Source organism: Ziziphus jujuba, chromosome 10, assembly GCF_031755915.1.
Source record: "Ziziphus jujuba cultivar Dongzao chromosome 10, ASM3175591v1".
Classification (NCBI taxonomy): Eukaryota; Viridiplantae; Streptophyta; class Magnoliopsida; order Rosales; family Rhamnaceae; genus Ziziphus; species Ziziphus jujuba.
Window position 1 is genome coordinate 3,315,324 of NC_083388.1, and position 27,920 is coordinate 3,343,243.

The following is a 27,920-nucleotide window of genomic DNA, read 5'->3' on the forward strand; positions in this document are numbered from 1 at the left end:
AGCTAATTAGAGAAGACGAACATTTTGAGCAGCCACTTAAATGGTCAAATTTGGATCCACTTGTCATGGTCACCAATGATAATAAATAATATTTTTTTAAAAAAAATAAATATTAAAATGTATGCGCTTATTTTATTTATTATGAATAATTGCACAAAACATTTAATATAATAAAATGATAAAATATATATCACAAACTTTGGTTCTAAGTAGAAAGATTTGGGTTAGAATTATCATTCTTAATAAGGAGAATATATATATATATATATATATATATATGTAAATAATCAAATTCAAATTAGGTTTTCAATATTAGAATGAATGTTATGACTTTTTTTTTAATCATTAGATCATATTAAGAGTTTAAATTTAAAATTATATTTATTAATCACCGAATTTGACAAGGTTTATTTTCCCTATATAAGGTTTTAGTACAGCACAAAACCTATATTTGATCACTTTTTGAATTTAAAATTCTTATTTTAATGTGATTTAAAGATTAATAAAAAAAATATTTATATATATATATAGTAATTCTATGGTGTGGGCCGTTCGCATGTAGATTTGCATTAAAGTCGATTTTTTTTTATACAGCAAAGCCGATACTTTTTTTAAAAAAATCAATTTTGATACAAATCCACATGCGGACGGCTTGCACCGTATAAACTCTGTATAAATATATATATATATATATATACATATACTTTTAATTAAGCCAATTGATTTTATGAAATACAGATTACATGCCTATCTATCCTTTTAAAAATAATAGTAAAGTTCCCAATATATATATATATATATATAGATATGGTCTCAAACTTCAACCGTGAATTGTTCTCAATATTTTTCCTTACAATTTTGGTCTGAAAATAGAATATTATTTTCTTTTTTCTGTGAAAGTCTGAAAATAAAATATTAACAGTATGAATATGGATGCAAAGTGATATGACAGCATTTTCTTTAATTAAAATTTTTGCTTTAAAAAAATATTTCTTTTTCCTTTCAATAAAAATATGGGCAATTAATATATTTAATATTTTGTTTCTCACTATTTTAAAATTTGAACTAGCAAAATTCACGTATAAGCTCTTTTAGACATATTTTTCAATTTTCATGAGTAATCCATTTTTGTTAATTAGTGTAATTAACTAGCATCACATTATCTCTTCTATATCATATAGTTGTAAGATTAGCAATGACATGACCACACATTATTGGAAATTTCCATATGTATATATATATATATATATATTAACTGGCATCACATTATCCCATTTTTCGTTCAACCACCTCCTCACTACCACACCACCATAGACCTTCCTCCCATCCCATGATGAACACCCTCAAAACCGCATTCGATGGGGCAAAACCCTGCCCTTGGAGAAATTCTTAAATCCTTAAACCTAATTTAGTCATCTATGATTTTTTTCTGCAGCCATGGGCCCCAAGAGAAGCTCATTGTCAGAAAATCAAATCTGTTATGTTGGACTGGGAAAACCCACTCTCTCTCCTCCTGAATCTCATTCTTCTCACAGTTGAGACAAGCTCCGCTACACTCTCACTTGCATATTGTAATTGTTTGGACCATATATTAAGTTTTTTAAATTAATATTTTAATTTTTGAAATGTTATTTCTGAAAGATTAATTAAATGACTTTAATCTTATATTAATTAGAGATGAAAAATGTATGTGATTGTTACATGTATAAATTGAAATTTAAAAATAAAATATGCAATAATCTCACTTCGAAAGAGCGTAAAGTAATTAAGAGTTTTCCACATGCATATATTAAAGCTTCATTGACATTGAAGATGATCCTCAAACATCAACATATCAACTAGATAATTAAATTATTTAATTAAATTTTCTTTAAAATTTAATTTACTTTCTTTAATTGTTTATTATTGTTCTTAGTTAAAAATTTAATTTTAAAAATCCTTTAATCATTAAGGTTTGAACCTATTTCTCCGATAATTCAAACAATCATGAATAGTTTGATCTTATTTGATAAATAGTCTAATCTTATTTGACATGGCTATGCAATTTATAGAAGAAAAAATGGACTAAAACTTGGTCCCAAATTTGCTCGTTCTGTGTTAACTTTGTCTAAGTCTTTGTTTGGGACCACACATTATCTGTGGGGGCGTTTGGTACACAGGATAGGTCCGGATCGGACGGGATCGGACAGAATAAGTTCGGATCGGACAGGATCGGACAGGATCGAATAGTGCAGTACTGTGTTTGGTATAGTTCTGGACTGAATGTTGGACTAGTTGGCCCATGTTATTATTTTATAATTATAGTATTTATTTTGTTATATATACTGATTGATCACACTGATTCAACATTAGTTGTTGGGGGAAAACTTTTTTTTTTTTTTTTTTAATCTCTCTGGGTCTGAATTGATCAATGAAACTGATTATTGGTTCTAGCCAGACATATACATGCACAACATAAAATTAAATAAAATAATTCAGGTTTTTTGGTGATGCACCAAGTTCTTCAGTTCCTTTGGATTAAAAGATATGAAAATTCATTAACTAATTCAAGTGTTTTCTTCAAAAGAGTTGAATTGATATTTTATTGAGTAAAAGAGAAGAGCAGATGGTGATGAATTTATTTTCATTGGAAAAACATAGAATTTTAATGCCCCAAATCAAAGACAATCTATTTACCCAAAAAAAATATATATCATAGACAATCTTAAAGGACAAACCATTGCTCTGACTCAATATTTTCTGTTGTTTTTCATGGCAAACTTACAAGAAAGGAAAAGTTTAATCTTGAAATTCAGTTGTGATAATAAAAGTCATACATTTAAGGTGATTAAATAAAAGCATTCTGCACTATCAGCTACCAAAATCAGTTTCAACAATAAGCTAATAAAGCATTATGAATTGTCCTATGCTGCAACACACATCTCTTTAATGGTGGTACTAATACATTCATATGACTGATTACTCGTTAAAACAATGGTGGAGCTGTTGTAAGAAGTGCTGAGCATGCAGATACATTTCTTTAAAGATGCAACAGCCTTGGAGGGTAGGTAACTGTGGGCGGGTTCGGGATGGAATCATTCAGACCAAGATCATCAACAGGTGGTCGCTGCCTATGGTGATCAGTGACTGTAAGCATATGCAGAGAAAATCCACTGTCATGAAAGTTATCCAATATTTTTAACATGTTTATATGATAAAACATGAGAAGAGACTTACGTGAATCAATTAGAAAGCAATTTTCAAAAAATAAGCTCCTAAACACTAAAAGCTGATTAAAAAGTAGACATTAAAAAAACCTGCACATAGTCTACTGCTGGGAATACACGGGCACGTCGCAGTTCAGTAGGCCATTGATCTTGGCTTTCATAATCATCATCCTGTCCCAACCGCTGCCACTCATCAAAATGAGCCAACATATCAACGTCCATAGTAAAGTTCACAATGCCTTGAACAGAGTCAACCGCATACTTCAGCTCGAAAGGGACCATCTTAACACCTTTTGATGCAAGAACATGTACAACCTGGAATGTATTTCCGAATTAGTATATTTTTGAGATCCACATAGTGGAGTAACAGAAAAATAATATATCTTGGATTTTAAAAAAAAATAGAATTATTACCTCCATATCAGCATCATCAAGATAACCAACACTAAGTTTTGTAATGTCAATCGAGAATGGATCATCAAGGGAAATGTCTTTTGATGAAAGATCATCTGGATCTTTTCCCCTAATAGCATCCAGAATAATTGCACAATCTGTTGCACTTCTGCAGAAAGGATACACTCATCACACCGAAGCTTCTTCCTCCTGAATATCAAATCAAGCCCTAACATAAATAGATCGAAGCTTATTTCGCAGATCAACAAATGACATTTCCTAAAAATATTTCATAATTTTTTAGCTAAAAATTAAGGTAAAAAACAAAGAAAAATAACAAGATGATGATGATGGAAGATTGCCGAAATAGAAGAAGAAGACATGCTCACCGGCCAGATGCTTCGAAGGGGATGGTGATGCGAGATCGACGATGCTTCGAAGGGGGCGGCCAGAGATGCTTTGAAGAGAGCTCGGTGGGACAAAAGTGACCCAGTCTCCGGATGGGTCAGATTTATCCCCCTCATTTGGGATAAAATGATCTACGGGACAAAGCTGTCCCCCTCCCATTTTCACTTTCCAAACACCGGACTGGGACTGGGTCCTGTCCTGACCTGCCCAGTCCGGCGTAACAAACACGCCCTGTGTGGGTTCTTAGTCCTCCACATGGGAGGGACTCATCTCAACCAATTATAACCTTGTTAATGTCCCACGTAAGCTTTTTAGTCATTAAGAATTGCATCCAACTGTATTATGGTGGAATTACTTGGCTATTTCTTCTCTTTTTTTGATTGGAAATGGAATTTCTAGGCTATTTTATTCAAAAGCAGACTTTATTCTTGGACCACGGAGCAGACTTTCTCGTAGCAAGAAGGAATCCGTTTAGAAGGAAAAAGGAAAAATGTGAGGTAACGCCATAAATTTTGTCTTATATTATGGTGGAATTTCTTGGCTAAATCTTTTTCTTTGATTGATTGGAAATGAAATTTCTTGGCTATTTAATTCAAGTAGCGGACTTTTGTTTTTGGACCACGAAGCAGACTTTCTTTTACCAAGAAAGAAGCCTTCTAGGAGAAAAAGAAAAGAAAAGAAAAAATAAAAAAATAAAAAAGCGAGGTAATACCATAAATTTCATCTCATGTTATAATTTTTCTCCATCGCGATAATTTCGGACAAATTTTTATCCAGGATGTGTAAGAACTACTGTGTATTTTTATTTACGTGTTTTAAGGAGGATACTAACGAATTACCTCAATACACATTTCAAAGGAGTTAGGGATTGGTTGATCACAATAGGGCAGCAGCAGATTCTTGTATAAATACTAATCAAATATCCTCATTACCAGTGTACTACTGTGTATGTTAGTGAAGATGGGGTTCTTAATGCATGCAATGAAATTCTTGAGCTTATTCCTTATCATCTTCTTCTTTTTCAAACCTCGACTTACGTGTTCCTCATATCCTTTGTCTTCTTCAAACGTAGTGTTTTGCCCTCCTGATCAGAGCCTTGCTCTGCTTCGGTTCAAGAACACTTTCTCTACTAATCATTCTGCGTCTTCATACTGTGACGACGTGTCATATCCGAAGACAGATTATTGGAATGAGAGCGTGGATTGCTGCTTGTGGGACGGTGTCGCTTGTGATGGTGACACAGGCAATGTCATTGAACTTGATCTCAGTTGCAGTTGGCTTCAAGGTGTCATCCATTCAAATAGCTCTCTTTTCAATCTTTTTCACCTTCGGAGGCTCAACCTTGCTTATAATGACTTTGTGCAGTCTCAGGTTTCTCCCGATTTTGGTAGGTTTTCTAGTCTCACACACCTTAACCTATCATTTTCAATGCTTTCAGGGAAACTCCCATTTGATTTGTCTCATCTATCTCGATTGGTTTCACTTGATCTGACTGCCAACGAAGGTTTAGAATTTGATACATCTGTTTTCAAAGGCCTTGTTAAGAACCTAACCCAATTAACACAACTTTGTCTTAACTCTGTAAACATGAGTTCTGTCCCTCCTAATTTGTTGATGAACATTTCCTCTTCTTTGACAACTCTCAAACTCGGCTTTACTGGAATGCTTGGGAACTTCCCAGCTGGTTACGTTTTCCGTCTACCAAACCTCCAGTATCTCGAACTAAATGCTAACCATCTCACAGGGTCACTTCCAGAGTCTAACTGGAGTACTTCTCTCAAAACCTTACAGCTTAGAGACTGTCATTTCACAGGGTCGCTTCCGATGTCAATAGGGAACCTCACACAGATCACATTCATTGACATCCCGTCTAACAATTTAAGTGGTGAGATTCCAGCCTCCATCTCAAACCTTGTCCAGCTTGAGCATTTGACGCTTGAAGATAACACATTCCAAGGCCAAATTCCTGATGCATTTGACAACCTGAGTAAACTAAATCATATAGATCTCGGCAGAAATAAATTAACTGGTAAGTTGCCCTCATCAATATTCAATCTAACTCAACTCCTCTATATTGATTTTTCTTCCAATCAGCTTGAAGGTCCGTTCCCTGAATATGCAACTCAGCTTTCAAAGCTAAGTAGACTTCACCTGTCTGATAACATGCTAAATGGGGTAATACCTCCTTGGCTTCTCAGTTTGCCATTTTTAGAATATTTGTTTCTCCGAAACAACTTCCTCGCTGGTAATATCAGCGAAATCAAAACTTCTTCATTACTTCACATTGATTTGTCAAATAATAATCTATCTGGACCTATTCCTAGTTCTATCTTCAAACTCGAGAAATTGACTACTTTGCTGCTTTCCTCAAATAGCCTAAGTGGAGTTGTGGAGATGGACACGCCATCAAAGCTCAAAAGCTTAATCATGCTAGGTCTTGAAGAAAACTTGCTTGAGGGTAGACTCCCTATTTCCCCTAAGACTTTAGCTTTCTTCTTCGCCTCCAAAAACAATTTTACCGGAGGAGTTTCATCATCGATTTGTCATCTAGAACAACTTAGGGTTCTTGACTTGTCCCACAACAGTCTAGCTGGTAAGGTTCCACGTTGTCTTGGAAATTTTAGCAACAACTTGTTAGAACTGAATATAAGGATGAATAGCTTTCAAGGAACAATACCTGAAGAATTGGGAACCAACTTGAGAAGCTTCAAATTGAATGGAAATCAGTTTGGAGGATCATTGCCAAGGTCTTTGCTCAACTGTTCTAAGTTGGAAGTCTTAGACGTTGGCAATAACAAGTTACATGACATATTTCGTAATTGGTTGGAAACTCTTCCAGAATTGCAGGTTCTTGTTTTGCAGTCAAATAGTTTCCATGGTCTTGTTACATCAGGTTCCCAGGCTAACAACCTCTTCCCCAAGCTGAAAATTTTTGACATCTCAAGGAACAATTTTAGTGGTCCACTCCCAACTGGGTATTTCAAAAATTTCAAAGCCATGATGGATGTCAATGAATCAAAAAGTGGCAAACTATATATTGGAGGCGACTTTTATAACGACTCTTTGGAGTTGACAATAAAATGACAAGAAATGGAACTGGTGAAAGTGTTATCCATGTTGGTCGTCATTGATTTATCCGAAAACAGGTTTGAAGGGGAGATACCGAAGGTAATTGGAGAGCTCAAATCGCTCAAGAGCTTGAATTTATCTCACAACAACTTGACAGGTCGAATCCCAGCATCTATTTGTCTATTGACTAATCTTGAAGGGTTGGATCTTTCTTCAAACAATTTTACTGGACAAATTCCTGAAGAAATGGCAAATTTAACATTTCTTTCCTTCTTAAACCTTTCACGGAATAATCTTATTGGACGCATACCCCAAGGCCACCAACTTGATACTTTTGGAAATGATTCGTACAAAGGTAATTTGAGACTGTGTGGAGTTCCATTGACAAAAAAATGTAGTGATGAAGAGGGATCACAACCACCTCCATCGACAAGCCTTCAACAAGATGATGAAATGGAGCATGAAAGTTTGTTAAACTGGAGAGCCATATCGTTGGGATACGCATGTGGGATTGTGTATGGTGGGGTTATGGGATACTTTCTGTTGCACAGAGGAAGATACAGAGCTCGGCTTGTATGTTTGTATTTTTGAAGGATAACAACCATTGAAAGAATGATTGTGATGGAATAAATGGTCAGACTTATGGGATAAAGGGAAAATTAATAGTAAATTAACTGTTTGATATGTATTGCAGTTTGAATTTTCCTTTTTTTTTTTTTTTTTGGTGTTTTGGGGGGGGGGGGGGGGGGGGGGGGGGGTGGTGTACTTTTTTGGGTGTTATACTAGCCTAATTTCAATAATAAATATGTTTGTGTGTGTTATGTTATGCTCTTAATATTTGATGCGTCAGAGCCTTTAGTGGTTTTTTTACTATATATCTGTAGTTCTAATTCAATTCATAATTGAGTGAATACCCTTGTCAAGCCTCTAATGTCACATGAATGGAATGCTAGAAAGTCCAGTTCATGAGTTGTTTTTCATGATGGTAGTTCTTTTTGTCTAACAAGCTCATGTGAGACATTAACACTGTTCTTGAAATGCATAAAGCAAAGTGTTCCATGATGGTCCTGATCAAAAAATTGAGAGAGATTGAAACAGAGCATATAGATTTTCTGTTAGGTTTACTTTGAATATCACCCCAGTGTCTCATGTATAAATGTCACATGCATAAAGGAACGAGCTAAGGTGATGGCAGTCCTTCAAGGAAGACTTAAAAATGGATTTCACTCATTTTATATTCAGCTTCAAGGAAATCTGTCTTCGAAGATAGCTTGTTAGGAATAAGGATAGTTTTAAAGGAAGGCAAATTTTGTTTCTGCAAGTAAATAGTATCATAGTTGTAGCTTTGCATGAATAAAAAACCTAATATTTCTTTGTAGGACTATCAGTGATTCAGAATTTATTGCGTGGCATGAAAGATAGAGTCATCATGAGAATTATAACTTGGTAATTAACTCTGCTTTTTTCTATTCTTTTCGTTGAAAAAGCCTCAGGCCAGGACATCCTTGTATTCTTTCTCCTGTGGAATGTGGAATTTGATGAGTTTTTGTTTCCCTATGCTTCTACTTCTTCTTTTGGGCTACAATGTCACTTTACTCCAGCCTTGTTCTCATAATACACTGTTTTAGTAATGAGTATAACGTCTCTGTTTTGGTATCTGGTTCATCAGCACAACTTATTTATTAATTTCAGCATGTTCTACTACTATGTCTTTGAATCAGCAAAGCAAGTTTTCAGTCTGTCTTTGTCTCATATACATTGGTAGTTGATAATGCCGCTTCTTCAGCTTCAATAGTTACTGATTCACATGATTCACATCCTATGTTACTGATTCACATTTTTTTTTTTTTAAATAATGCAAAGACTAGGTATTCTAAAGCCAAAAGCTTTTCTCATAGATTGCAAATCTTCTAAACCTAAATTTGTTAGAGAAGAATTAGCTCATCCTTTATAGAAAAGGGCCATGGAAAGGAATTTCAAGCTCAAAGAAGCTACCTGGTCTTTAGTGTGCAATATAAGATTTTAGAAATTGAATGGATGTAATTTTGTAATAAAAGATAAAAATGAATATCGTTAAAGACATGTTGGGTCATTATAATTTTTCTATTTTTTCATGGAGAGTGATTAAAATTATATTTTAGTACATCCCTCTTTAATTTTAAAAGGTCAAAATGAAGGGTATTTTAAAAATAAATGTTGAAAGGTATATACTTGTTTTATTATGAATAAGAATCTACAGCTATATTTATACAATGAGTGTTTCTTTTTGCAATGTAAAAATAACTCTATATTTCCATAAACATTTGAATCATCAAAATGTCCATATTTATTTTTTCCAATATAATTAATTTTCAAACTATTTCATTTTTCAGTTTATTTATTTATATGTCTTTTACTTATAATGGGAAAAATTAATAGTTTTCGATATCTGAAACTCTTTCTCTAATAGTGATTTAATGGCTGCCCTTGCAAGTCTAGCTTCAATCAGAGGCATTCGCTTACTGCTGACCTTTAGGCCAGTAATTTTTTATCCAAGTCGGATTCTTTAGTGGAGAAGTTGTTTCAGATTCGCAGGCTGCAATTAGATTGCTTTTTGGTTCTGATTCAATTTCTGCACTCACTACAAATAAAACAAGCAATGCTTACAATTTTCTTAACGTGACTAAAAAAATTGTCACTGAAGGCCTAGCAACTGTGACAATTATTGTGACAATTTGTTTATTGTCACAGTATGATAAAAATATTTTCTGTCACAATATTTTCCTCTTTAGTGACAATTTTCATCTTGTCACTGTAGGCCTAAAAAATTATGGCGCCAAGTTTCCTCCTTTATTTTCAAAAAAATTATGATAAATTTTTTACTTTGTCACTTAAAATGCTAAAGTTGACCAACTTTAGTTACAAGAAAAAAATTGTCAGTATGTGTATTAACGCCAAAACACAGCATTTTCACATCCATAACATCATTTGAGTCCAAAATAGTGTGTTTTTGAGTAATGTAGGATCCAAGAATTTTTTTTGTGTCATTGCCCTCTTCACTTATACACACACATAGGGGCACCCCTTCCTGCATATCCATGTAAGACCCGAGTAGGCGGGTCAAGGTCCTACGAGGTACCCACTACTCGAAATACCTCCCGAAAGGAAAAAGATGTATCTGTCAGGTTCATTTCTTCTTAGTTGGGTTGGGCGGGTTCGACCAGAAATGCTATGCTTACACACAACACTACCCCTCTTCCCGAAAGCTTCGCGGGTGCTGCTTTACGGCGACAGATGACCGCCCATAGGGGGTTCACTGCACAAGGCCCCCCCACACAAACATAAACCTTCTCTGATTTCCTTCCCCCAAAGCCTCTGTATAAAACGCCAAAGATCAAAATCAGCTTCCATACTCAAGTAGCTAACCCCCTCAGTCTGATGTGCAATAAAAAACAACGGCAGAATCGTCTTCGCAACTACATTGGAAGTCCAGAACCTTGAAGAAGATCTCCAAACTCTTAAGCATTATCGCTCCGACATGAACGTCAATCTAACTAGGGAATATCTTTTTCTTTTCAGTCTCTCAAAATCTTTGCCCCTGCCCTCAATCGAGTCTTTCACAGTGTATACAAAGGAGTACCAAACGTTCCTCATTGATGGCTTATGCCAAACACTCGAAGCTCTCTGAAGGATTTCAAATTCACCATTCCACTTGTATCTGCTCCTTCTTTTCTTCAACCTTTACAACCATTGCCAGTACTAACCTTATTGATATGAATTCGATACCCAGCTAGCTTGGTGAAACACCAAAAGAGAAGGGTAATGCTTCATGTCCCGAAGCTTGCTTAATTGGGAGAGGAGGAAAAATTCGTTGATCTGGGGTAGGGCCTTCTTTAGGGGAGAATAAGGATAGAAAAGTAGACTTTAATGGGTTTTCAATGGAACCCGTTAATGGAATCATTTCTTTGACTAGTAGTGCGAATTCACAAGATGTACGGGGTGAGAAGATGAATTGCCTAACCCTACCTGGGAGGTATTGGGTAATTGAAATTCCACACATTTTTGATATTTTCTAAATGGAGTTTCAATTTTCTGTGTGTTATACTGTAACACCCCATCCCAAAGTACGTTAAAATTTATGCACGTTGATCGAGGTTGACTGTTGACCGAAAGGGTCAAAATTTTGACTTTTTGTTATGGATGGAATTTTGCATTGACTGAGGCACCATTTCAAAGTATGTATCGTCCCGAGTTCGTAGACTAGTAGCACATCAAAAATGGAGCTACCGTTTGAAAGTTACAAGTAAGACAAGTTGAGGACCAAACTGTCTAAGGGGTGTCAGAGTTGACTTTTTGTTCGTGCAAAGTTGAGCTTTGACTCATGCATGGTTGTGAAGTACTTATCGATACGGGTTCATAGATTAGCGGCACGCCCGATTTGGACATGTGGCTTGAAAGTTACGGACCTGCAACGTTTTTCGAATATTGTGATATTTTAATATATTTTTACTTGAGTGAACAGTGTGTGCCACATGTCGTGTTTTCAACCAATCCTGTGAGTGAATAGTGTCACCCACGAGTGGCTTTTATTTTGGCCAAAGCACATGTGGGTCGCGTGGGGGGGGGGAGGAGAGAGAAAGAGGGGAGGAGAGAGAGAGAAGAGAGACCACCCCCATCGACCACCACCGTTGATTGCCGTCTGGTCAATTTCCACCTACACGTGCCACCCCACCTTGACATCCACCTGAAAACTGGCCGGCCAGCCAAAAATCACGGCCAACCGATCGCCGACATGCCCGGATATGAGGTTTTTCCTGCAGCGGTACCGATTACTTCAAACCCAGATTTCTCCCCGATTCGGCCTCTGTTTGCCTCACCGTCGGTCCCATCTGTTTGGCCACCCTCCGATCTACATTTCCTCCAAAAATCATTGTCAGTGGCCATCGAACGCGCCGCCGAAAGTGACGGTTTCCAATGACCATGGCGGCTCATCGGGAAACTGATTTTCGGCGAGTTCCCAATTGCACCACCCATCTTCTCCCACTAATTCCGACCCCTTGAATCCAAATCCGGTGTCCACTTTCCCCAATTCTTAATAGATTGTGAGAATCAAGGGTCTAAAATCTAAGAGCTTTTCGGCAGATTCCGGCCACCTCGGGTCCGATCTCTGGAAAGTAAGACCAGATCCATAATCCTCACTTCGCAAGCTTCGATTCGGTGCATGTGTGGGTAGTGGAGTTGATCCTATGGAGGATCTTGATTGATACGCGTGCTTGAGGTGAATGACTCACCTTCAACTTAATTTTTAGGTGTCAAATTATATTTATTTTGTGATAATTAAATGTTTGGATTTAATATTTTATGTGTTAAATATTTAGCAAAATTATATTTGAAATTTTGATGGTACAGTTTGAATAAATTGAAATGTATATGTGCATTAAAGCATATTCTGATTTTGCTAAATTATAGAGGTTTTATTTTTATGAAATTCAATTTTAAAGAAATTATGAATTTAATTTTATTTGAATTGTTGTTGAATTTAATTATGAATTTATGTAATTTACTATTATTTTGGTATGGATTGATTGTATGGATTTAAAGGAAATTATTTAATTTAAATTTATTATATATTGATGAATTATGAGATTTAATTATATATGATGTTTAAGTGGTTTTAAGGATATGTTGATTTAAATTGATTTTTGAGAATTTGAGACAAATATGGGTTTAAATTATTATGTTTCAAAAATATTTATGCATTGGAATATTAAAGATTTGACTTTATGCCATTGGAAAATTCGTATATTTGAATTGATGGAATTGAGAGTTGATGGATTTGAAATTTGTGGATTTTAAAGCGATGGATTTATGATGATGGTTTTAGAAAGGAATGTGAAAAAATTATGGGTTTAAATGGATAAAATAAATCCGGTGGTACTTTATACAAACATTAATTTTATGATTTACGAGTTTTTAGATGCACCACACACGTACTGGTGTTCTATATATGTGGATATGATTAGTGCATACATGGATATGATTAGCACGTAGGTGGGTGTGAGTAGTGCGCAGGTGATTTATGTTGTCCTGTGGTTGCCATCAGACAGAGGGTCGGCAAGTTGATATCGGCCGTAGCCACCCCCCGCCATAGCTAGGACGCCTGTTTGCAGCGGCGCGGTGGGACGCCATGCGACCGTATGCCGGTTTCTCTCTTTAACCTCCTGTCTGGCGGTGCTCGGGACGCTGGTTTCACGACATGATTTCAAATATGAAATATTTTAAAATCTATTTTAATAAAAATGTATTTAACAGTGTTTTATTAATTATTTAAATTTAAAAATTACACAATTTTTACGAAAATATTTTTACAAATTTATTATTCAAATTGTTTTGGTATTTTGAAATCAATTCTAATATATTATATTTTCTTTCATTTTATTTTATTCTTACCATTTATTTTAAATGGGTGTTTTCTTTTGAGTAAATTATTCATTTACTTAATTGTTCAATTAATTGATTTATTCTAATTATTTGATTATTTCCTGAATTGTCTTAATACGAGTTTCATTGATATCTTTGTATTATTGGTTTATGATATGTTGTTAATCTTTTAGTAATTGTTATAAAAGTTTATTTTCATTTCTATTATTATTATTTCCATTCTGATTGTGGATTCTTAATTTTTTGTGTTTTATTTGTAAATTATTTGATTAATTATTTTCTGAATCTTGGGGCATAAAATATCGGGTTTTGTAAAATCGTTTTAAAAAGGGAACATTTCAACTGAGTGACTGTGTGGGTTTTGAGAGAAAAATAATTTTCAACTATTATTACTAAGCCATTTATGTATTTATTTATTTAATTATTATTTGTTTATTTACTTATTATTAAATTACTTAATTATTAGTAGTTAGTAGACTGGGTCGCTCACTGAGATAATTAGCATATCATATTTTTAAATTTCGTTCCCTTAGGCTCAGATGGTAGACATTGTTTGATCAGGGCGAGCTCGACAGTTTGATCGTTCTTGGAAATCCAAAAAGTCTTCTTTTCTTCATTTTTTATTATGTAATTTTCTTTATATTCTGTTGTATTAATTATCATACTTAGAACTTTATTAATGCTCTGTATACTATGATGGATGTATTATTTAATTGAATATGCACTGATTCCCTGTTATTCATTTGAAGTGCTGCAAATTTGTGGAACTAAATTGTAGTAAGGTAGGAAGAATAAGGTGGTGTATATAGAAGTGTGCTTTCAGTACAGGAAATTTGTGGTAAGTCCAACCCTTAGGGGAGGTTCTGTCGGATTTTCCATTGGAGGGTCAGGTAGGGTTTTCCTGGGATTAGGATTTGTCTAGGGTTCCGGTGAGGGATCTTGGACGAGTCCTGATATATGCAAATTTTTTCTGATTTGCATATTGCTAGTAGATGAAAATTTTCTAGTAATTGAAATTCCACTTGTTAATGGATTTGTATATTGCTGCTATTTCTGGTTTTCTGAATTCTTATAAGCTTTATTAGATTAATGAAATTGATTTATATTGATGTGCATTTATTCATATAGAGTTCCTACCTCAATTATAAGAAAAGTCTAGTTGTCATCCTAGCGGGATCAAAATCTTCAAATATATAATTTGCATTGCTTTGTTATTTATTTATTTATTTTTTGTATGAATTGTGGAACTGTTTCATTGTTGGCAAGGAAAATATGTACATATATATGTATGTGTGTGTGTGTGTGTGTACGTCTGGAGAACATTGTCAAGCTTGTAGTTTTCAAACTTTTATTCATTTGGTCTTCCTGAAATAATAGGAGTAAGCCAGGATTGAATTGATTTAATATATTTTATTTATCTATCTATATATATAGTCTAGCTGCAGAAGCAGTTTTATTTGACAATATGTATATATAAATAGGAAATTGAAATTGAAATGTTGTATTGGCCAAGGTATATAAGCATAAAATATATAATAATGCAGGTGAGGTGTGGAAGTGATGAGGTTAACCCCAAAAACTGCATGAGCATTGAAGGCCAAAGGATGAAAGACACAAGGCAGTAGTGGTACTGCTGGCCAACCCACCACGCTGCTATCTTCTATCTTATTTCACTTTTAATATTCAAAGTACCACACGATGTATGCATATGTGGATGCTAGATCATTCTATGATGCAGATTTATCTAATAGCATGCTTTGCAGAGGTGAACATGGATATTGGTAGGTAAGAATAAATTCGGCAACACTTGTCTCCTTTCTATTTTCTATTATTTTGAAGACTTTTTGTTTGCATATTCATTATTTCCATGTTTTACATTTGCATTTGTGATGCAAATCTGCAGATCATTCCTGACATGATAGTCATTAGAGATGAGAAAGTTTCAGTTTGCATTTGTTATGTAATTGTAATTAAATTTTTATTTTGCTTTATTGGATGATTAATGGGTCCTATACTACTTTGCTTTCTAATACTTCTTTCCATGGAAATCTATATGCCCTTTTGTGGATCACAATCTGGAACTCTATTACTATATTGATGGGGATATTTTAAGGATTGCTAGTGATATGCACTTAACTTTAGTAAGATAAAAGATTTTCTATATTTGTTTATTCTTGTTACTTTCTAACTTCATTGATCCTTGTTAGATGACTTTTACTTTACAATGATTGTTTTATTGGGGTCCTTATGTATCTTTGTTATCTTACAGTTTTGCTACTAGTCCAACCACCAAAGATGACACACTACATTGTTGATGAGCACTATATTTATGTGGAGCCTCCAATCCTTAATAGAGTGAAGATTAGCTTGTTGTGCTACTAATACTACAATTTTTATGAGTTCTAGGACATAATATTATTGGAGCACATTTTTCAATTTTTTTTCCCTTACTTCAGGTTAAACTTTTTGGCTGAGACTATGATATATACTCCCATTTCCTTTTCTATCCATTGGAAATCTATAAGATATCACTTTATGGTAGTTGCCCAATTTCACATAACCATTTCGCATTGTCTTTTTTGTTTATTATTATTATTCATTCTAATCATTTAGGTATTTATCTACTGCATATTTGGGATGTAGGGCTCTTTGTGTGTTAAAAGAAGCTTATGTGGTACTTTCAGAGGATAGAAGGCATTCAAGGAGAATGCTGCAGCATTGCAACATCAAGAAGGTTTAGAGGCTAACCAAGCACCATCTCCTTTTTTTTTTTTTTCTTTTTTCTTTTTTTCTCATTTTAGTTTAAGCTTATTTTACTCAGGCATTTTGTTTGGTGTACTTAGTGGTGCAATTTTAATGTAAAAGATATTTGGTGGTAATAATAGATTATTTTTTGTATGTAAATTGCATTATTTCAGATTTTTAAAAGAAAATCTTACAGTGCCAATCATAAAAGTAACAATGTGAAAATTGTGGCATATCATGTAAATGTCACAAATCCAACAGTGTCAATTTCATTATGTAACAGGAATAAATTGCGTCGAGACACTAGTTGTCACAGATAAATTTGTTGTGTCAAATATCAAAATGGTCACAAAAGCAATAGTGACGACACTATGTAACTAAATTATTAGGTTTGACAAGATTGTAAATTACAATTAGTGACAATATACCATTTACTGTGACAATTCTTAAGGTCCATATAGTGACATTTTTAATGTAGCTAATGAAATATAAAACTCTGACAATGTATTTTCTGTCACAAATACATATACTTTCAGTTACAACCACATTAGTTATATGGATAAATGCATTAGCGTCACATTTTTATAACAACGCTGTGATACCGGATCATTGTAACTATATATGAAACTGTGACAAAAAATGAACATATAGTGACAAAAATGCAGCGTAAGTGTTGCCCCCTTTTTTTTTTGTTGTGACTTCATGTCGATTGCTATTTAGTGGAGGAAATCAAGTCTTTGTTATCTATGTATTCTGGTTTTTGTTGTTCTTATGCTTGTAGAGCTGCCAATAAAGTGGCTCATCCGTTAGCTAAGCGTGGCCACTTTGGCTAACTCATTCTCTTTGAGTAATGAATTTCTCATTTTCTGAAAAGAAAAAATAAAAAAATAAAATAAAAAAATCTGAAACCCTTTCAAGGGCTGAGAATTTTTCTGTTAATTTTTCTTCTTTACAAGAAACTCACATTGTTTTTTGGGTCGATAGAGAGACTCACATTTTGCCCACTTTTCTCTCAATTTCAAATTATGTGATCATTGAATCATTTATTTATATATGATTTTTTCATAAATTCTTGATATGTGACAAAAGAATAATTGATATAATTTTAAAATAATTAATATGATTTAATATTTTATTTTTTTAATTTTATTTTTGTGAGGTGTCAAAAAATTCATTGAAGGATCGTGTAGAAATATGTGGTCTTTGGACCACCTAATTTTATCTCCAGATTTTGTCCATTTCTATTGGCTTTCCAATAACCCTTGTTCAATTTTCTTCCACTGATTAACCTTCAGTTTCTCACCCAGATTCCCACACTTTCTCACCATGTAGTTTGAAAATACCAGAGGGTTAAAATTTTAATTTTTTTTTTGTTTTTCAAGCTTGGTCAACAATAGAAGCCTAACACCCAGTAGACAGAGAAGACGAGAAGATTTACTGGAGAAAAATGAACATTGGACTGCGAAAAACAAACTTTTGTGGTGATGATAGGCGAATTTTTCACTTATGGCATTGATTGACTTTTGACTTTTTAAAATATCAAAAGATTAGAAAATTTGTATTAAAAAAAGAAAAAAAGAAATTGAATTTTAGATATTTTGAAAATTTTAAACTTACAAAGTGTGTTTTGCAGAGCAAAAAGCACTTTCCTTTTTTACTACTCTTCATGCCCATAAGAATCCATTAAGGAACAAGACAAGATCAGAATTTTTTTTCCTTTTTTTTTTTTTTGTGAAGTAATAATCTATTTTTCTTAATTAGATTAACTAGCATCATGTTACCTTTTCTATTTCTGTATATAGTTTTAAGATTGGTAATGTAGTGTGGATTATTTTGTGGTTTTGTGCCTTGAATCTTGATTAACGGAAGAAGAGCAATTGGAGTTCAAAATCCGGCCAACCAAAACGGGGTCTAAACTCCAAACTACGTTCAAGAAATCCAACTTCTTTAATTATGTCATTATCAACATCAGCCATGTGGCCTGTCCTTTCTCTTCTTCTATATATGCCCTTGTTGTCGTTTTGTATATATATATATATATATACTGTCCGTCTATGGTGCGAACGGTCCTCATGCGGACCACAGTATTGGTGATAGTTTTTCATTGTATTGGTGACGATTTTCTAAGAAACCGTCGTTAATACTATGAAAAACCATCACTAATATTGCGGTCCTCATGCGGACCATCCTCACCATAGAATTTTCGTATATATATATATATATATATGTATGTATCTTTCTCATCCAGTATCTTAACCACTGCATATTCCTAATTCCTTTGCTACCTGTTTATTTCATTTTCAGAAAAAAAAAAAAATCCTTTATATATTGTTAAGAAATGAACAAAAGAAAGAAAGCCAAGAATATACATGCATTGCATCTCAATTGTCATCTTTCCTGTTTTTGACCAGCTGTTCAAATCAAATGAAATAAAATTTGGAAGCGAGTTTTTTTTTTTTTTTTTTTTTTTTTATATAGATAATTTTAACTATAGTATCTGAAATTTGTTTTACTTCGAAATTAATTTTTCAACTTTTTGGTATTTCAATTATAGTTTCTACGGTTTATTTTTTCCATTAAAGTTGATGGTTAAAGGGTAAACGAATCATTTTATATATTTAAAATAAAAATATAATTTTTAAAAAATATATAATATAATAAAATGTTTTAAAATATTTTCTTTTCCTTCAAGCTTAATTTGATAATTGCAAGATTATTTAATTTTTTTTCTTTATTTCTGGATCTTAAAAACACGTTAAAAAAATAAAACAATAAATAGCAAATAGAAAACATAAAAAAGTTTATGAAGAAGATTGAAAATATGTAATTGCAAATTTTAAAAAATATATATACACATATTATTTTTTTGGAAAATATGGAATTTTTTTTCCTCTCTCCTTTAGTCCTTCTTTCTTCTTCCCTTTCTCTACTACGGCAGTTGCACATCTCTTTCCATTCTTGTTGGTTTTCGCTATAAACATGGATATTATTGTTATTTAATAAGTTAATTCTAAATTGGTGGATATATACTACAGTCTTCAAATGTTAAATTAGTGGTTTAAAAAGTAAATTTTATATAAGATTTCTATGATAGAGCAACAGATTTAAGATTTTCTACAATAAAATTTAAGAAGCTGCATCAAAAATTATGATAAAAACTAAATAAGTTTATTTATAAATTTATAAATTTTAAAAACTGAATAAATTTATTATATAATTTTTTTTGTTTATCTCCTCTATTAATTTTATTTATAAATTTATAAAATAGACGCAAATTTTATTAATTTTCTTATAAAATTCATATTTGAAATTTAAATTTTATTGATTTATCTTTGATTTTTATTAATTTTATCTTCAATAAAAAAATATAAATGTAATTGAAGTTGTCAATGAATCTTCTTTAACCATAAATAAATATCTGTTTAAATAAAAAATACAGTTAAAATATTGAAACATTAAAATATTGAAATTGAAGTAGAATAAATCTCACCTCAAAAAACTGAAGTTTGATTTGGATTATTATTGCTAAATCTATAGATTTAATTTATTACTGGCGCGCCGTTGCACCTTTCCAAGCGGCTGAGATAATTTTATTGAAATGCTGTTAGAATTATCCCTTTCTTTTTTATTAGGCGCTTTGGTCAACCTTCAGCACTGTTGGAATGCTGAAAAAAATAATAATAAATAAATAAAATAAAAACAAGACAGGGAAAACTATTCTCTATAGTCCCTTCTTGTTAGGGGTGGATATGGATTGAGTTGGTTTGGTTTTCAACCAAAACACAATTCAATCCATACTTATTGGTTTTACTAATATAAAATCCAAACAAAATTATTAAAGCATTAAATCCAAACCAAACCATTTATGATCGGATTTTTTTAAATTGGTTAATCGGTTTGAAACTTACTAATTTATAAATATATAATACAAATAAAAAATTTTCCAAATATAAAATATAAATAATAAATATAAATATAATTTAAGAATAGATGCTGAAGCTGCCGTGAGTCTTGAAGCAGAAGAACAGATGCTGAAGCTGCTGTGAGTCTTGAAGCCATGAGTGTTGAAGCAAAGGAGCAAATGGTTGAATCGAAGCTTGGCGTGGTTAATGGTTATGGTGATGGATTGGTGGTGGGCAGCAATGAAGGTAAATATTTTGTTTAGTATTACAACTTACAATTCGATTTGGGATTTGGGATGGTTAAAAAAAAAAAAATATATATATATATATAGTAAAAATTAATATATAAAAATGGGAAAAAAAAAGTTAAAAATTGATATATAAAAATGAAAAAAAATATATTAAAATTAATATATAAAAATGAAAAAATAAAAAATATATAATTTTTTAATTATATAATATATTATTTGGATTGGATTGGATTGGATTGGATTTATATTTCTAATCCATATAATTTATAATATTTTGAACCTAATCAAATCCAATTGATGTAAAAATCCAATCCAAACCGTTAAAAATGGATTGGATCGGACGGATTGAACGGGTTGGATTGGATTTTGTCCACCTTTACTTCTCGTCATCCCTAGCTCGAGATTTTTTTTATGGGTTGTTTGGGTAGTGGTAAAGTTAGTGGGAATCTAAAATTCTCTAGGAAAGTGAAATTTTCTCCTGTTTGGATAATTTTTAAGAGAAGGAATTTGTGGGTCCTAGTGGAAAATAAATCTTGTAATATAGAAAACTGACAGGAAAAGTGGATTCTACTAAAAATGTGTCATTTTCAAATTTCCTGAAAAACTGATATTACGTATTTTTTTAAATACAATTTTATCTTTTAATTTTAATATATAAATTATTTAATTACTATAAGTCCTATTTTCCTTTATAATTAATCAAATACTATAAAAAAAATCCCAAGAAAACTCATTCTTAGGAAACTGAATCCCAAAAAACTGATTCCAAAGAATTAGATTTCTTTAATACTTTCCCTCTTACCAAACACCCCATTAACCTAAAGAAAATAAATATAGGATTAATATTTCTTGCTTTCTTCATTTTTTATCTGATTGAGAAATATTGCTTTCTTCATTTCTTAGTCTAGCATATTCATTCTTTTGTGTAATTAGGCGATTTTTGAAGTGCAAAAAATCTAAAGAGATCCATGGATGCCAAGCAGCCAAGAACTAGCAACTTGATGTTACCATGGCTGATGGCCATATCTCACCTTTTTTGGAGTTAAAATCAAAAAAGTTAGATTTGATAAATTTAAAAATATAGCAGAAAAAGTTAAACCTATGAATAGAGAGAAATTTTACTCCTATATTTTTTTCCATGCACCAAACATGATCAAAATCAGCTGATTTTATAAAATTTAGATTACACAAAAATAGTAGCAAACTTCCCACTATATCTATATACATAAAAAATTATTATGATACGGACGGTTTAGATGTGAATTATGGATATTGACGACAGTTCGTCGTCAATAGTTATCAATATTAGTGATGAATATTAACAATAGATTTTTTAAAAACCATCATCAATACTTATAGTATGGATATAGACCATCCACGCCATAAACACGGCCTATATATAGATATATATACATGGTCTCAAGCTTCGACTTATTAAAAGTGACAACCATGAATTGTTGTCAATATTTATCTGTGCAATTTTTGTCTGAAAATAGAATACTAATAGTGGGAAAAAGGATACACTGATGTAACAATATTTTTTTACTTAAAAACTATTTCCACAAAAATATGGACAGTATCAGAGTATATTAATATATTTGATATCGTGTTTTTTTTTTCTTAATTAGAGTAACTAGCATCACGTTATCTCTTCTACACACACACACACATACATATATATATATATATATATATAGTTGTAAGATTAGCAATGGAGGGTGGATATTTTTGTAGTTTGTGCCTTGGTAAACGTAAGAAGACGAGTGATTGAAGTTTACAATCCCGCATTTCATTTTCAGTGAAAATCTTTTATATTTTATTGGGAAATGAAGAAAAGAAAGAAAGATCACAAGCATGCTTTGCGTGTCAGCTTTCCTTGTTTGTTATTTGTTCTATGAAATAAAATATTAGAGGCGAGTGTTTTTTATATTAAGCGCTTTGGTCAGCCTTGGGAGCAGAACTATAACGGTGTCCTTGGATTACTGGAAACAGAAATAGAATAAGACAAAACATTCATCCAAAAAAAAAAAAAAAAACAAATTTAATTATATATTTATTTATATATTTTTAAAACTATTTTCGATGGTGCTTTCCTGAATCCGGCTCCAGATTCTTCTTCTCCCTTAAGAAAATAAATTTGAGACTAAAATTTCTTGCTTTCTTCATTTTATCTGATTGAGGAATATTGAGGATTGACCAAACGCAAAAGCGACTGGATATTCAGATTCCTCAGGTGCTTTCTTTTTCTATGAAAATTTAAAGTATTCCTTATCTAGTATATATCTAGTTTATTGAGTAAGCGACTTTCAAGTGCAAAAATATAAAAGAGATTCATGGATGCCGAGCAGCCAAGAACTAGCATCTTGATGCTACCATGGCTGGCTCATGGTCATGTCTCACCCTTTTTGGAGTTGGCCAAGAAACGCTCGCTCAGAAGATTCCATATATATATTTATTCCACACCCATCAATCTGAAACAAGTAAGAGAATCACTTAGAAACCAAGTTGTATATTCCATTGAACTTGTAGATCTTCATCTTCCCTTTTTCCCTGAACTTCCTCCTCACTGCCACACCACCAAAGACCTTCCTTCCCATCTCATGGACACCCTCAAAACCGCATTCGATGGGGCAAAACCTGCATTGGGAGAAATTCTTAGGACCCTTAAACCCAATCTAGTCATCTATGATTTTCTGCAGCCATGGGCCCCAGAGGAAGCTGATTATCAGAAAATCAAATCTGTTATGTTCTTAACATGTGGAGCAGCTTTTAGTGCTTTTTTAATCTTTTTATAGCTTTAATTCAATCAGTGGATCAATTAATTCTCTCATATCCTTGGATCTTAGCAACTGCTATTTCAGAGGGTTGCATATGGGGAACCTAAGTAAATTACTCAAATTAGCCTCCAAGATAAGTATTCGAGGGGGCGTGATTCTATCCTTCTTTTCTAACCTCGCACAAGTTACATTAGCCTAGTAAGAGAGAATCACGTGAAAATAGAATATTGCGATATATATATAAATATATATATATATATATTCATATGTTCTCAAAATTCAACTACTAAAAAGACAACCATGAGTTATTCTCAATATTTTCAATATTTTTTTCTTACAATTTTTGCCTGAAAATAGAATATTGTTTTCTTTTTCTGTGAAAGTCTGAAAATAGAATATTAATAGTATGAATTATTCAAGGTACCGCATCAAGCACTGGTAATACAGAATCAAGCACAGATGGCAATAAGTCTATACATGGTAATACAGAGTCGAGCACAGATGGCAATAAGCTTATACATGGTCAAGAATCAAGCACAGATGGCAATAAGCTCATACATGGTCATATGTCATACAAGGCATGTGCTGTTAAAGGCAAGACATGTGCTGTTAATAGTAGAGGAACCGATCATCAAGGCAATCACCAAAGTCAACGCAATACCAAGCATCGATGACAGTTACTCTCTCTGATATGCAAGCTTCCATATACGTGATATGTAATAACAGTATATATTGATCAACTTGTATCATAAGAAAACAGTGGAGTGGAAATATAATAATAATTTCTCTTGAAAATCTTTATGGTATCAGAGCCACATCCTGCAAGCCTAAAAATGTCTTCTTCAACCTCTTCCGAACCAGTCCTCAATATTCAAAACTTCCACCAATGTACCAGCTTAATGTCAATTCGCCTAACTATTTCCAACTTTCTCATCTGGCGTTCTCAAGTCCTTCCCTTGGTTCGAAGCTTGGGAATACTTCATCATGTTACGGATGGGGAAAAACCAGACTAAAGCTCATCCCAACCTGTATGAAGTGTGGATCACAAATGATGACTTGTTGACAACTTGGCTACGTGGAGTTATGTCTGAAGACGTATTAAACCTGGTAGTTGGAGCAGATTCAGCAAAGGAAATGTCGACATCATTAGAAGAGAAACTTCTACCGTGCACAAAGGAGAAGGAAGGACAATTAAAGAACATGTTGATGCTGCTCAAAAAGGGATCTCTTACCCTTGATGATTACATCAGGAAGTTTAAGAATATCTGTGACAATCTAGCTGCTATAGGTCAGCCGGTATCTGATACAGACCAAGTTTTTCAGTTGGCTAGAGGCTTAGGATCAAAATACCAAGATTTCAGACTTGCCATGCTCACTAAACCACCATATCCCGCATTCAACCAGTTTGTTCTTGCTCTCCAAGGACATGAGCAAACTTTATCAGCACAACAAGAAGAGGAAAAACATATCCTTGATCACCATCATGCATTTTTTGGACAGAGGATGAGGACGAACCAACAAAGGTGGCAGAGGTTTCACCTCATGTGGGAGAGGTTTTGCACCTGCTGTTGGACTTGGAACAAATTTCAAAGATTCATTTTCACCTCGACAGAACCGAGATTCAGATAATTTCAGGGAAAACAGGAATTATAGCTTCTTGAACAATTCCTCGCAGCAAAACCAAAGGCAAGAACGTCCAAAGGTTCAATGTCAAATCTGTCATAACTTTTATCACACTGCTGCAACTTGTTGGAAGAGGTATGATTACTCATATCAACCAGATGAAACAAGTCATGCTCTGGCTGCCCTCTCCTTACATGAACAAAATGATGAAACCTTTTATGTGGATTCAGGAGCTTCATCCCATATGACCAATGATGCAGGTAAAATCACTAATCCTCAAATTTACTATGGAAAGGATGTTATTTATGTTGGTAATGGTGAGAGTTTACCTATTTCTCATACTGGTGATGTTAATGTTCCCACAAGCCACGGCCAAGTAAGGTTGAAGGATGTACTTGTTGTTCCTGCCTTGACCAAGAATTTGCAATCTGTTAGTAAACTAACCTCTGATAATCCTTACACTATTGAATTCAATGCTTCTGGTTTTTTGATAAAGGATCAAAATCAAAGGACAATAGCGAAGGGGCATAGGAAAGGCAGACTGTATGCCCTTGATTATCCAATTTATCAAGTCTTCTCAGCAATAAAAGGAAGTGCAGCATCTTCAACTCTCTGGCATCAACGATTGGGCCATCCAATTCAAAATTGTTACACATTTTGAAGGAAAGGAAAAATATTAATGTCACTCATTGGATTTCTAAACCTTCGGTTTGTGTTCATTGCCAGTTGGGAAAAAGTTGTAAACTTCCATTTGGATCATCCAATAAAATCTCTCAATTTCCTATTGAAAAAAATTCATTGTGATCTCTGGGGACCTACTCCAATGGCTTCTACTCAAAAATTTCGTTTTTATGCACTCTTTATTGATGACTATTCAAGGTTCTCATGGTTGTATCCTCTTCGAAAGAAATCTGAATTTTTTGCGTGCTTTATCAAATTTCAGAAATTTGTTGAAAATCAATTTGATCGGATAATTAAAATTTTCCAATGTGATGGTGGAGTTGAATTTAATTCGAATGAGTTTCTTCTACATCTCCAAAACTGTGGTATTCAGCAACAGGTATCTTGTCCTGGAACTCCTGAACAGAATGGAGTAGCTGAGCGTAAACATCGCCATATTGTGGAAATGGGTTTGACTCTATTGTTTCAAGCTAATCTTTCTCTTTCACTATGGGTTGATGCATTCTTCACTGCCGTTTACTTGATAAACCGATTACCTTTAACCACTGTAAACTACAGCACTCCATTTTTCAAATTATATTAACGACATCCAGATTATAATGGCTTGCAGGTTTTCGGTTGTCGTTGTTTTCCCTCACTTCGTCATCTTAATCATAATAAATTTCAACCAAACACTTACCCTTGTATTTTTATTGGCTACAGTTCTCTTCACAAGGGTTACAGGTGCTTGCATCCACCTACAAACAGGGTCTTCATTTCTCGTCATGTTGTTTTTTATGAGACTTATTTCCCTTATGCCTCACATGCCTCCATTGCCAATCCTAATAAGCAGTCACATCGTTTGGAGCTCACTGAATTTTCGAGTTTTGATGAATGGTGTGTTCCTTCAGTTCACACAACTCCAAAAGCTGAACTCTTCAGAAAAAGCTTCACAGCATTACAATTCGTCACATCTAGATAATCATGTCAAAGCTTGTTCAGAGTTCTCTCACATGTCTACAGGGTATTCTACTATTCCTTCAATAGTCAGCCCCACTGATTTAGCTCTTTTTCTTCGGCCAGAAGTGCACTCACCTACTTCTACTGCAGTCTGTCTAAATGCTTCTCTCCGTGCCACACCAACTGGTTCTGCTCATGTGGACCCCGAAAACTACAATCATTCACAGTCAACTGTTGCTACAACTACATCCAGCAGCTCTCAATTTCCTGACCCTTATGACAGTCCATCACCCTCTTCTTCCGTCGATGCTACACCCGTTTCTATTCATACTGCACCAGTTACTATTCATGTCTCCCCTGCTCCTCAAAATGACATTTCAAACCAGTTAACTGTCCAGTTTCCAATCAGCTCTTCAACAATTTCCACAAGTCAGACTTCTTCTTCAGCCCCCAAACATCACATGATCATCCATCTCTTAATTCTCAAATGTTGCTCATGGCAACTAAGGATTCTAATGGTGTTGAACCGAAGACTTTGAAAATAGCCTTAAAGGACCACCGATGGGTTACTACAATGCAAGAAGAACTTCATGCGTTAGAGCAGAATCATACGTGGAAACTAGTTCCTCGTCTGACTCATGGTAATGTGGTTGGTTCCAAATGGGTCTATAAGCTGAAATATAAGGATGATGGTTCTCTTGACAGGTTTAAGGCACGGTTAGTTGCGAAGGGCTTTACCCAGGTCCTTGGTCATGATTGTGACGAAACTTTCAGTCCTGTTGTTAAACCCACCACCATTCGGCTCATTCTATCTTTGGCTCTTACTCATAAGTGGATTTTAAAGCAATTGGATGTGAAAAATGCTTTTCTTCATGGTCATCTTATAGAAACTGTATACATGGAGCAACCTCCTGGATTCCCTGATTCTTGTTTCCCTGATCATGTTTGCTTGCTTCAAAAATCACTCTATGGATTGAAGCAGGCACCTCGGGCCTGGTTTGATCGGCTTTCACAATTCCTTCTTCATCTTGGCTTCTTTTGCAGCAAAGCCGACACCTCCTTATTTGTTTATCATCATAATTCTGCTGTCATATTACTTCTCATCTATGTAGACGATATTATTGTTGCTGGTAATGATGCATCTCTCATTCATACACTTTTACAAAAGCTTGGCCGGGAATTTGCTATCAAGGATCTCGGCCTCCTTCATTATTTTTTAGGTGTGTCTGTCAAATACTTCCAGGGAGGAGCTATTTTGTCTCAATCTAAATACACAAAGGATCTTCTTCAACGTGTTGGTATGTCCTCTTGTTCTTCTATTGCTACTCCTATCACTCAAAAAGAGAACCATACTTTGTCTGCCAATGATCTTGTCGATGTCCACCAATTCCGTAGCATTGTTGGAGCTCTCCAATATTTATCTTTTGCCAGGCCAGATATTCAATTTGCTGTTAATAAGGTTTGTCAGTCATCAACAATCCTACAACACTTCATCTCAAGGCTGTT

At 33.8% G+C, this 27,920-nt stretch overlaps 2 protein-coding genes and 1 long non-coding RNA gene across 3 annotated transcripts; all 3 read left to right on the forward strand.

Moving 5' to 3' along the window:
* Positions 1-4,967: 4,967 nt before the first annotated feature.
* Positions 4,968-7,091, forward strand: LOC125420899 (receptor-like protein 9DC3). Its single transcript, XM_016017688.3, has one exon. The coding sequence runs from the start codon at positions 4,968-4,970 to the stop codon at positions 7,089-7,091; it is 2,124 nt and encodes a 707-aa protein (XP_015873174.3).
* Positions 7,092-7,097: 6 nt separating this feature from the next.
* On the forward strand, positions 7,098-7,667 carry LOC132799137 (receptor-like protein 9DC3). Its single transcript, XM_048468246.2, has one exon. The coding sequence runs from the start codon at positions 7,098-7,100 to the stop codon at positions 7,665-7,667; it is 570 nt and encodes a 189-aa protein (XP_048324203.2).
* Positions 7,668-22,499: 14,832 nt separating this feature from the next.
* LOC132799789 (uncharacterized) lies at positions 22,500-23,992 on the forward strand. The gene is made up of 2 exons (XR_009634667.1): positions 22,500-22,627; positions 23,592-23,992. It is a non-coding gene; the product is annotated as an uncharacterized LOC132799789 (long non-coding RNA).
* Positions 23,993-27,920: the final 3,928 nt, after the last annotated feature.

Bases quoted from the DNA above. Each gene is read 5' to 3' on its own strand.
- LOC125420899 (XM_016017688.3), top strand. From the start codon at position 4,968: ATGGGGTTCTTAATGCATGCAATGAAATTCTTGAGCTTATTCCTTATC.
- LOC132799137 (XM_048468246.2), top strand. From the start codon at position 7,098: ATGGAACTGGTGAAAGTGTTATCCATGTTGGTCGTCATTGATTTATCC.